This window comes from Ranitomeya variabilis, chromosome 1 (genome assembly GCF_051348905.1).
Source record: "Ranitomeya variabilis isolate aRanVar5 chromosome 1, aRanVar5.hap1, whole genome shotgun sequence".
In the NCBI taxonomy this organism is placed as follows: Eukaryota; Metazoa; Chordata; class Amphibia; order Anura; family Dendrobatidae; genus Ranitomeya; species Ranitomeya variabilis.
The window spans coordinates 1,119,925,478-1,119,938,456 of NC_135232.1; the positions used below are offsets into that span (position 1 = coordinate 1,119,925,478).

General features: G+C 40.2%; 1 protein-coding gene across 1 annotated transcript; it reads left to right on the forward strand.

Moving 5' to 3' along the window:
• Window positions 1-8,584: 8,584 nt before the first annotated feature.
• On the forward strand, window positions 8,585-10,227 carry LOC143800379 (forkhead box protein I1c-like). The gene is made up of 2 exons (XM_077281188.1): window positions 8,585-9,170; window positions 9,692-10,227. Exons 1-2 carry the CDS (start codon window positions 8,585-8,587, stop codon window positions 10,225-10,227), a joined length of 1,122 nt encoding a protein of 373 aa, XP_077137303.1.
• The last annotated feature ends 2,752 nt before the right edge of the window (window positions 10,228-12,979 follow it).

Here is a 12,979-nt window from a genome sequence, read left to right on the forward strand (position 1 = left end):
TCCGCTACCAGTTTTGTAAATATTCTTGGTGCGGAGGCCAGGCCGAACGGGAGACACTGAAATTGCAGGTGGCAGGTTTGGTCCGGAATCTTTACAGAAAACCTCAGAAGCTCCTGAGATGTTGCATGGATTGGCACCTGATGATACGCACTTTTTAGGTCGAGCGTACACATTACCGCATCTTTGTCTATTAGGTGGACAGTTGTTTTTATTGATTCCATTCTGAATCTTTTGTATCTTACATAGACGTTCAAGGGTTTTAGGTTTATTATTGTGCGAGTTTTTCCCGATGGCTTTGGAATTGAAAATAGTGAAGAGTAGTGACCTCTGGCTATTTCTGTTTTGGGAACCCGCACTATCACCTGAGACCTGAACAACTTCAGAAGGTCCGAAAACATTGGTGAATTTTTTGCCACACTGGTGGGTGGTATACACCTCTGTGGTGCTGTGGATACGAGCTCTATTTTGTATCCTTCTGCAATTATTTTGAGGACATAGGCATTTTTTGTAATTTTTTTTCCAGTTGTTCAGGAAAAAACTGAGCCTGCCCCCTATACTTATGGCGTCATTGTCTCCTAGTTCTAGGGCTTGATCCAAACAGGGAATTTCTTCCCCTTCGGTTCTGAGAGTATGCTCCCCTATAGGTACCTCTGTTGGATCTCCACTGTTCTCTATAGTCAGGCTGCTTGCCTCTATAAGAACTTCGAGGTGGGGGTCTTTTCCGAAATGGCTGAAACTTTTTCGGTTTTTCCTCTGGAAACCCTTTTTTATTGTCTGAAGCGGATTCTAGAATGTCATCTAATGCCTGTCCAAATACCTTGGATCCTGAAAAGGGAATAGCACATAATTTATTTTTAGATGCATTATCCCCTGACCAAGATTTAAGCCATATAGCCCTACGAGTCGCATTGGATAATGAGCTATTCCTGGCTGCAAATCTCACGGATTCTGCTGATGTGTCAGCCATAAAAGCAGTGGCAGACTTTATGATGGGTAATGAAGAAATTATATCGGCCCGTGGGGTTTTATTCACCAAAACTGCCCCATCCACAAATACATTGATCTAGCTACTGACGTGGCTGCAATGTTAGCTTTTATCAGCGCTGCCGATGCTTCCCAGGAACGGCGCAACAGAATATCTGCTTTGCGATCCATAGCGTCTCTGAGGCTAGACGAGTCCTCAAAAGGAATAGCCGTTTTTTTAGTAACCTTGGCTATGGGTACGTCAACCTTTGGAATTTCCTCCCATGACTTGATATCTTCCGGATCGAATGGTAGACGACTTTTAAATTCCCGAGACACTATCAGTCTACGTTCCGCATCCTTCCATTCTTGCAATATCATCTGCTTTAGGTGATCGCTTACAGGAAATACCGTCTGTTTTTGTGACGTAAGCCCTCCAAACATTAAATCCTGTCTGGACTTTGGCCGTGGTTCTTCTTTCATCTGCATCGTATTCCTCACTGCTTGTACTAAATCTTCTGTTTCTTCCACGGGAAATAGAAACTTCCTTCCTTGGTCCTGTTCCTCCAATGGTAACTCTCCTTCTTCTTGGTCCGAACTTCTCCCGTCTGATTCTTCCTTAGATGACGCCTCTACGTCATCCTGGTCCAAGTCCATCCGTGGTCTCTTGCGACCTCGACCTGGGCTGGAGGGGTACCGTTGTGTCATGGTAGCTAATGAATTCTGGACTTCCTCCCGAATTAAGGATCTCATTTTGGATAATAACGACGGTTGCTCTTCTCTTACAACTCTAGAAATGCAGGCCCCGCACAACTCCTTTTTATGCGCTTCTGGTAATTTTGCATTACATATGGAGCATCGTCTGGACTTTGTCAGTGCCTTACCTGACTTTTTTGCCACTGGCAGGGATGTCTGTTGAGCCTCCTTATCCTAAGTATAAGAGTGAGTGCATCTTAGTGACTTAGGAATAAGTGAGAAAAGGTAATATGCGCTATGCGCACTTACCCCAGTCTCCTCACTCCTGGGATCCATATCCTCTGTTTAAATATAAATATAAATATGCCATATAAATAACACATCCCCTGTCAGATATACATAGAGGGATTTAGCAGCACTGCTGCACTTACCCCTTGTCTCTGGCATTGCAGACCTCCTTTCCGGCTCGCCTGTGAATGTGCGTCCCGGTTCCCTGTAGCGCTTGCTGAGTAGAACGCTGGAACGCTTATTTTCAAATCCGGCGCCTTATATAGACGCCTTTTATAGACGCTTTAGCGTTCCACTCTGTGGAACGCATGTTCTGACTCCGACTCTGCCGGAATGACTCCGCTGACGTCACCGGAAGTGACGATATACACTTACTTCCGCGTTCCACGCAGTGGAACGCACGCTGAAGCCGGGAGGTTCTGATGTCCCTGCATGCTCGCCTGAGAGCATGTGGACCCATGCGCCTTTCCACTTTCCTGGCGCCCGCGCCTCTTGTTCCTCCTGGCGCCCGAGCCGAGAGCCTCCCCCTGGGAGGAAGCGGCTCACCCAGGAGCACGTCCGCTCGACTGGTCTCTGGGCACAGGGACTCCCACCCGGGAAGTATGTGCCCTGGGCTATCGACGAGGGGGAAGGATATTGGACCAGCCGCACGATCCCCCTGAGCCCTCCATTCGGTAAGCTTGCTTCTCTCGCGTGTCCCTCCATGCAGGGACAGGAAAAACACTAAAGGAAAGGGGGCGGAGTGAGACCTTTTAACCTCTCGTGTTGTTTCCTGTCCCTGCAAGGAAGAGGAGGACGTCCTCCAGCGTGCTGTCAGGGGGACGTCCTGGAAAAGTATCATGCGATTAAAATACAACTTGCCTATAAATTCTGCACACAGTGTATACTTTTCTGTACAGTCATCAGGGAATTAGTTCTTCCAAGTTCAGACCTATGTTTCGTTAGTCTGGTCTATGGTTGCTTTGCAAACTAATATCTGTGCTTTGTTGCCCCTTTACATTTTACTCATGGTTTGCCCACATACATTTAATGTTAAAGGTCATATATGTATACGTTTGTTCAGCCCTTATTGTCTATTTTTGTGCCTTTTTTGGAAGTTCAATGATTTCTGGCATAGGATTGTCTACAGTGGATTTGGTGAAATGGCGATGGCGGTCCACCAAGAACCAATATCGCAGTGAAGTTCATCCTCTCCCTGGCACAAGTGCTTCTGCCAAAAAAAAGGCAACATGTCCACTTCTAACAGGTGGAATTCCTCAGGCCAATTATGGAAGTCAAACAGTATATTATTTTGCTTCACTTTCTTAACATCATTATACTCAGTGCAGATTTGTGAAGGCTTTGGCATTATCAGTTTTTCCTTAGTTCTATGCTTGTAGCAAAATCATGCACGTTTTGGAATCACGTATTGTACATTCAAGTTTAAGTTAAGACATATTGTTACACAATACGCATAACCACAGGGCAACCCCAAAAGTCACGGCTAACAACTTGGATGTTAAATATCACCAAGGGCAGCGTCACATGTTAGCCACAGTTCGAGGCGGCTGTAAAGGTATGTAAATTTTCCCTGTAACCTTAATGTGCATTTACACAATTTTTGCATAAATTTTTGCTGTAACCAAACCAACATTTCTTGCCAAGAGATTTTCCAAATATCTTCAGTTTGTGACGCTCATTACTACTGTCATCACACTAAAACCTATAAGAAAACTATTTACCCATGGGCCATGTCTGATGTGAGGCTAGCCATCCAAATAGTTCAGGAACATATTTGTGGAAGAACATTTCACAATAAGCCTGAAACGTTTGTCTATGTTGAATTCAACTTTTCCTGGTAAGAATTCCTTTTGGATTGTTGGCCAAATGTGGGACCCTGATAGACACAGCTTGGAAAGTATGATTTTTAGTTGTGTCCATATAATAACCATGTATTTACGTACAATCTGAAAGGCAAAAATTTCTAAATGGGTCATGTGTTTACATTATAAGATCAATGACGACTCAGACGACCCAACCACAACAGGCACCTCGGGGCAACAATCTTTAGTGACGGAGCCTTAAGTCCAAGTTGTGTCAAAGGCTTTTCAGCCAGCTATACTGTAGTTCTATTTTGATTTGATGGAACCCCTGCTAGAGCCAGTCATCTTGAGATCCCCAACAGCACATCAGCACCATCACCACATGATCTCAACAGGTGGTTGCAACGCCCTTCCAGACATACGCTGTTCACTATGGGTACTGTCTCACAGTGGCACTTTGGTCGCTACGACGGCACGATCCGTGACTCTCCAGCGTCGCTCCATTATCGCTCCAGCGTCGTACACTGCGGTCACACTTCGCAATGCACGGCGCTGGAGCAATAATTTCATGACGTATTTGCGATGTAGAATCAGCACAGGAGGTGGAGAATATCGTGCACACCTTTGTTACACGATGCGATCATGCCGCCACAGCGGGACACTTGACGACGAAAGAAAGTTTCAAACGATCTGCTACGACGCAGTAGCGTGTCAGACACAGCGAGATCGTAAGTATATCGCTGGAACGTCACGGATCGTGCCGTCGTAGTGACCAAAGTGCCACTGTTAGACGGTACCCTATGAGAAGAGCATGGTAAGTTGGAGAACAATGGGATTGGATTTCTAAACTCAAACTGACTATTATATCCCCAGACGTCCTCTGTTAGGAAAGAGTTGAGAGGTTCCCATACAAATTCAACAGTCAACTGTAACCTTGGATGTCAAGAGTGAACCATCTAAAGAGCAATATAACTGGTTATATGAGAGAATAAAGCATTTTGGAATAGACCTTATGCGTAGGAGTATTGCCTGATATTCGCAGTTTTGATCCTGATCACAATGGATTTTTCCTTGGTTGTAAGGACAGTTTTATACTTTAGTAATTACAAACTGATTGAGTTCCAGATTAGATTATTTTATGGGCCCCTCTGGAGATTGGGTGAAATCTGGGTTTGCTACATTCCCTTTACAGAAATTTTTTACATAAAATGTACATTAGTAAACAATGGTATTGTGAACAAACTCAAAGACATGGGTGGGAAAGCCACAAGTCGTTATGTCCCACATAGGAATGTGGAAGCATTAGCAGAACGGACCCCCACGTGTCCTCTGCTCCATGAAACACAAGTCTTCTGATGAGCTGAAATAAAAGCCATCCTGTTTTATAATCAGATAATTTCCACTTGTTAAGAAAATGATACATAAAAATATTAGGAATTTGTTAATAAAAACTGTAGTAATAAAAGTAGTAGTGGAAGAGGGAAATTAACATCACTACAATCCTTTCGCAATTTTAATATTCATTATATTGTCATTACTGGTAGTAGCAGCACAATAAAATTAACATGACCTCATTTTTAGGTTTCTATCTCAATGTTTATTCACTTATAATCAGTGATGGATAAATCTGCCAAATTTCTAATTCAACAGCTCACTCAATATTAGCCAGGAAATTAGCATTGAATTTATTCTGTACAAATTAGATGTACATTATTATACTCGGCGGTCTCTCCACCTTTGAGTATCGTACACATAGGTAAAATAATTAAAAGAAGTATATTATCCCGACATTCACCTGTCTCATTACACAACCCCACCTGCGTGAGGGTCAGATGAATATTAAATTACTATTTATTTAGCAAAGTAAAATTGTAGCTGGCCGGCTGCTATTTCTCTGTATTTGCACAAATCAAATAGTTAACAAAAAATTCAATGATTTCAAATTTTTGTTGAAATTTGAAGATTTGATTTGCATTAACCCGATTCACTCATTTCCAGTAATAGAAGTAGCAATATGAGAGCTAGCGTGAAAAAATATATCATCTCTACTTCACTGCTTCGTTTGTGACAAGTTACTTATGACTTGTATATGAATTATTGAATTGAAAAGCGCTGCAGAAATGAAGATTACTGTAAGTGTTAATTTTTTTGTATATTGATTTATCATATATTTGATAATAAATACTAAACTTCATTAATAACACAAAGTTATAGGGCAATACAACGTCAATGCATAAAAAAAACATACATTTCGTTTTCTCCCCATTTGACCATGTACTTATAACTAAAGACAAAATTCAGTGTGTTTTTAATAAGATTTTAGATACACACACACACACACACACACACACACACACACACACATTTTTTTTCTTAGTTTTACATATGTATATTTGAAACATTTCTTTACAGTATATGTAATTATAGAAAACCTAATTTATTTGAAATTCGATTTTTTAATTTTAGAGTTTATATTTTTATTTTTTACTTTCACTCATGTATATTTTAAGCATGTTTGCATGTCATTATAAACAAAAAAAATCTCTTTATATTTATTTTTCATCTCATTGATATATATTATACATAAATAAAAAATAAATATCTTTACATGTCATTATTGTAAACACAATGAATCTCTTTTAATTGTGTGACTGTTTTTATTTTATTTAATCTTATTCCTTTTTTTTTTAATCATATGTATATTGGAAACCTAAAGCATTTAAGTCCTATTTATAACTTTATAATTTTTTAATTAATTTTATATTTACTTTTTACATGTTTCCTGCACTTCAGATCAGAGGATATATTAAAACCTGCCCACTTGCTGAGATGCTGGAGACCCCCTCCCTGGCATAGTTTACATAGAAGTGAAGGGAAGAATCACAGACAACCTGTCTGACACAGCAGAATTCAATACCTTTTGTATTTAGCTATGGACAGAGAGTGCCAATAGTATCATGTTGGATAATTAGGATCATTCTTTATTCTGTTATGGGCGTGAACTTTTCTTTTTGCATAATCAATGGCTCTCAGACCTTTATTCTTATCTGCTAGTTGCTTAGCTTCTTATTGCTTAGCTATTTCCTTAAGGTACCGTCTCACAAAACGATTTACCAACGATCACGAGCAGCGATACGACCTGGCCGTGATCGTTGGTAAGTCGTTGTGTGGTCGCTGGGGAGCTGTCACACAGACCGCTCTCCAGCGACCAACGATCAGGAGAAGGACTTCGGCATCGTTGAAACTGTCTTCAACGATGCCGAAGTCCCCGGGTAACCAGGGTAAACATCGGGTTACTAAGCGCAGGGCCGCGCTTAGTAAACCGATGTTTACCCTGGTTACCATCGTAAATGTAAAAAAAAAAATAAACAGTACATACTCACATTCCGGTGTCCGTCAGGTCCCTTGCCGTCTGCTTCCCGCACTGACTGACTGCAGACCGTAAAGTGAAAGAGCACAGCGGTGACGTCACTTGGCGAACAGTGGGCGGTGCTCATTGTAATGCTTGAATCCATGCCCCACATTTTTTGGGGCATGATACACAGCCAATAAGCATGTGGGGATTGCCTGTGAGTCACTGTTATGTTGTAGACATCTTGGTTATGGCATTACTGTGATTGACTGGCCAAGTGACATCATCAGGGATTATAAAAGTACAGCCACCGCCCACTTGAAACATTGACGCCATTGCACAGCTCTGTGACACTTTGCATTGGAGGGAGAGAGTGCTAGTCCAGGCCTGAGTGCACAGTACAACGAATCAGAGGCCTGTAGTGTAGATACTGGTGCTGAAGCTGAGCCATCATACGAGCAACACTTCTAAGGCCTAATGATTTGTATCACATGCAATCTGTATTTAGCCTAGGTGGGGAGAGAGAGTCACAGGGGGAAAGAGTCGCAGGGGAGAGAGAAAGTCGCAGGGGAGAGTCTCAGGGGGAGAGGGGGAGAGACTCGCAGGGAAGAAAGAGTGAGAGTCGCAGGGGAGAGAAAGGGGAGAGAGTATATACACAGACATACAATCATATATAGATAGATATATATTGAGGGATAGAGAGATTTAACTGGTTTACTAAATGTTGTATAGTAGATGCAAAATGTAAAAAAAAAATTACAAGTACACTGAAACGTAAGCAGGTAATACATGAATTCACAGTGATGCATGCAATACTCTTCTTAGTATTATACATTTAATTTTAGCAATTTCTTTAACTGTTTAAAAAATAAAAATAAAATTACGCTTGAGAGAAATTATGATTATGCTGCGTTATTTAAAATTGTATTATATTGTACTTATTTCTGTATGTATTGTTATTGCTAATTATTAGAATAGTTATTTTTGCCTATACTTAAAAAATTTCAAGAAGGTTAGCTACTTAACCAATGTTAAATTTTGTTGTTTTTTTTTACATTATAATCATTATAAAAGGTAGTGCAAAGTATGAGATTTGTACAGTTAATGGAAATAACTTGCCTTCATCAGCATCAAGTTTTTGTTTTTTTACTTTTCAGTTTTAATCCAAGTTAGGAAAAAAAGTCTTGAAATGCAGTTGCATAATAGTTGCATTTTTAATTAGAACAATGAAAGGTAAAAAAAAAAAATTGTCCTCTCTGGTGCCTCTTTGGTGATCAGTGCTTCAGCTTGTACACCTCTGTCTTTCAATTGACTGGTCCAACTGGTTGTTGAGAACAAAAAAATAACATATGTGAAAGCCAACCAATCACTGGACTCGGGCAGGAAGGATGACTACTGCAGAGAAGTATAAAGACAGCACTCCAAATCCATTAGGTACCTGTTGTCAGAAGGACTTTAGTGTGTGAAGGTGCTGAATAAAATTATGGACTCAGTTCATCTTCCAGCTCATCAGAGATCTACAAGCCTTCAACAAACTCATCCAAAAAGTGCCCAGGAGACAACAGACAAGGCAGTATACCTTGAAAACTTCAGCATGTACCACCAGCAGAACATACATCCAATGCCAATGGTGACCAACTATGGAAATGGGGACTATCAGCCTTCAACCAACTCTTATTTATGTCCTAATGGGCCAGGAGTCAACAATTCACCTAGCCATCTGCATGGGAACAACCCAAACTCATATATGCCACCTTCCTATGCATCTCAGAGACAATTCATGCCAAATTTCTCAAGTTTCAGTGGTCCGGATTGTGCTTTGTTATCCATGGCTTCTCAGGAGGAACTTCTGAAGCTAATCAGGCCTCCATATTCTTATTCAGCCCTTATTGCTATGGCCATAAAAAAAGCTCCAGAAAAGAAACTAACCCTGAGCCAAATATATCAGTATGTGGAGGACAATTTTCCTTTTTATAGAAAAAATAAAGAAGGATGGCAAAATTCTATCCGGCACAATTTGTCTCTGAACGACTGTTTTAAGAAAGAGCCAAGAGACAAGAATGACCCAGGTAAGAATATGACTGCAATTATTCTAATTAATTGTATTTTTAGTCACTATAGTATTTGTATTGAGTTTTGCTTGGTTTTGATTTTTAATTGATTTTTTTTCATTGAAAATGTCAAATGATAAATTTAAACTGAACTGTTAATGACTTCCAAACTGCAATTCTATTCATGAAAAGACCCAAGTCGTGACCCAAGCGCAGCCATGCATAAAACATTGTACAGGTGATAAACAATTTAGTAGAAAATATATTTTTTATATAAATGTATTTTAGATTTATTTTGATTTAAATTTATCTGAAACAGGGAGAATTATTTTTATTGAAAAAAAAATTCTGAAACTATTTTGAAAACTTTAGATTTTTCACTTGAACGACTATAAATTTCCCATACATTTTTGCAATTTCTTAGTGTATCAGTATCACTATTATGTTTTCATAATGTGTACTATAACCTTACTATATTTTAGTTTATATGTGGTTTAAATGTTATTATATTATAATATATATATTTTTACAATGTTTAGGCAAAGGCAATTACTGGACTCTGGATCCTAACTGCAAGAAGATGTTAGACAATGGGAAATTTTGTCGGAAAAGAAAGTGCAGATCAAAATCGAACGAGCTTGATGCTGTAAGAGATAAAGGTGAAGAAGCTCTGGGGAAGAAAAGTGGTAATAGCCCATCTATTATGACCCCATCATCTCCAGAGGTGGGAGCCTCCTCAAAAGATTGGAGCAGCACATCTCCTCCAGGACTCACCTCTACCCACTGTATGAATACATTTCTTAGCAGTACGGCCTCCTCCTTGGACTCTAGCTCGGTGAACGGGCAGATGTGTCTGGGTCTGGTGAATGAACTCTCCAGGAGGAACATCCCTGGAGTAAGAAATGTAACTTCAGCCTCCTTGGTGGATCCATCTGCAGATTTTCAGAACACTATACACCTCAACAGAAGCACCCATTACAATTCTTTCCCAGGTTCGCATCAAAGCAGTCAATATAACAGCCTCAACAGCTTTATCTACAGTACTTCAGAAAGGGGTTTTAGAGTAAACTGTTAAAGACAGCTCATGGTTATCTGCGATGTACGTAGTTGTTTGTTAGATAACACAATGTGTAAATTTGAGAAAATGTGGCTTTTTTACGGTTTTTATTTATCAATTTTTATATTTGCATATCTTATTAACCAAGAAACTGTGTGAGTTTTGCAATAAATAGTGTAACAAATAAGTTGTCGAATAAAATTTTCTTACATATTTTGAAGGAAAAAAAATTGGGAACAAAAGGGGTTTCGTAAAAAAAAAAAAAAAATGTGCTTCCATTAAAAGGATTTCTATATCTTTTGAGATCTGTATCTTATAGCTCTGCACCTGTCTGTCTTATCTATCTTACCTCTCCATCTATATCAAACTGCTGTTACTGATGACGTGAACAAGTTTAATCAGACGTGTAAAAGACATGGTTACAGATATCCAAATCTAACATGTGCGGAAAATGCAGCATTGTGTGAATTGGCCCGTGATGGCAGCATCACCATCATCCCTGCAGGCATGGGAGGTGGTGGTGGTGTCACCATCATGGATAGTCAGGATTACATTACTTAAATAGGGCATCAATTATTTGATGAAAATGTTTAGATAAGATTGAATGGAGATATGAAGTTTAGGATTATGGAAAAAAAAATTATGGAAACAAATTAAATATCTATTAGATGAGGCTAACTATGCTAGAATTATTGATGAGGATCTACATAAATTTCTATGGATGGAAAATCTGGTTACACCGGTTATAAATATTGTGTAAACCTTCTGGTCACCCAATAGTATCGGGCCGTGACAATATTTAGTCGAATAGGCATGTTTTTGGATAAAATTCTTTGTTCACTAGTGATATAAAGCAGTTATTTTGTACAAGATGCAACAGATTTTCTATGTAAAAATAAGGATCTCCAATTGGATCATGAAGTGATACTTGCATCTTTTGTGTGATTTCACTTTCCTTGTCTATTAATCATGATAAAGGGTTGGTGGTGACCAATAGGAAATAATGTTACACTGCATATACAAAAGGTTCTATCAGTTTTATTCTACAATTATTAGAGCCAGTATTTAGGTATAACTACCTCCTGTTTGGTGATACCTTCCATCAACAACGGGGGACCGCCATGGGCGCTAATAGGGGGCCAGCGTATACAAATCTAATAATACTGGACATATCTCACCACTTCTAGAAACTTCTGAGGTGATGGAGATTCAAAGAGGACTTCTTCCTCCTGTGGTCTGGCACAATATCTGAACTTCACACATGCCATGTTAAATAGTCTTGCTAAAGATATTCAATTCACTTTTTTACACTCTAAGACCAAGATTCAATTTTTCAATATTAAACAAGAGAATTTTAAGCCATCTATGGAGCTATGTGTTAAGCCAAACAATAAAAATAACATTCCTAAATATGAAAGTCACCAGCCACGTAAGACGATTGATTCTCTACCTTATGGCCAATACTTACAGGCTAAAATGATAGTGAGTGACGAGATACTAGGAGATACTAAATAACATTTTTGAAAAAAAAAATGACAAGTTTAAACAGAGAGATTATCCAAAAAATCTTTTAGAAAGATGGACTCATAAGCTCAGTGATATAACACGCGAATCCCTTTTAAGGTACCTTCACACTCAACGAGAACAACAACGATCCGTGACGTTGCAGCATCTTGGATAGCGATCTCGTTGTGTTTGACACACAGCAGCGATCTGGATCCTGCTGTGATATCGCTGGTCCGAGCTAGAAGTCCAGAACTTTATTTCGTCGCTGATGACCCGCTGTCATCGCTGGATCGGCGTGTGTGACGCCGATCCAGCGATGTGTTCACTTGTAACCAGGGTAAATATTGGGTTACTAAGCACAGGGCCGCGCTTAGTAACCCAATATTTACCCTGGTTACCATTGTAAAAGTTAAAAAAAACCAAAAAAAAACAGTACATTCTGATGTGTGTCACGTTCCCCGGCGTCCACAGGGTTAAAACTGCTTTCGGCAGGAGCGCTGCTTAATGCACGCACTGCTGCCGAGAGCTTCCCTCTGACTGTCAGCACCGGCACACAAAGCCGTGACGTCACCGCTGTGCTCTGCTTTACGGCGGCACTGACACAGTCAGAGGGAAGCTCTCGGCAGCAGCACGTGCATTAAGCAGCTCTCTTGCCGAAAGCAGTTTTAACCCTGTGGACACCGGGGGACGTGACAGACATCAGAATGTGAGTATGTACTGGTTTTTTTTTTACTTTTTCAATGGTAACCTGGGTAAATATCGGGTTACTAAGCACGGCCCTGCACTTAGCAACCCGATGTTTACCCTGGTTACCCGGGTGCTGCTGCAGGGGGACTTCGGCATCGTTGAAGACAGTTTCAACGATGCCGAAGCTGTTCCCCTGATCGTTGGTCGCTGGAGAGAGCTGTCTGTGTGACAGCTCCCCAGCGACCACACAACGACTTACCAACGATCACGGCCAGGTCGTATCGCTGGTCGTGATCGTTGGTAAGTCGTTTAGTGTAACGGTACCTTTAAACAAAAAATCTGATATGAAAAAACTAATAAGAGAATTCCGTTGGTGACCACTTTCTGTGAGGAAAGTGAAGCCACCGTTAAAATTATTAGACTTCACTGGGCCATGTTGGGAAAATGTCTTCTGAGGTAGAAAAAGACCAATCTCATCCTATTATCTACTATAAAAGGGCAAGAGACATAAAGGATGTATTTTTCCATGCAGCTCAGCTGTAGGCCCTAGGAGAGCTCAGACACAAACATACATTAC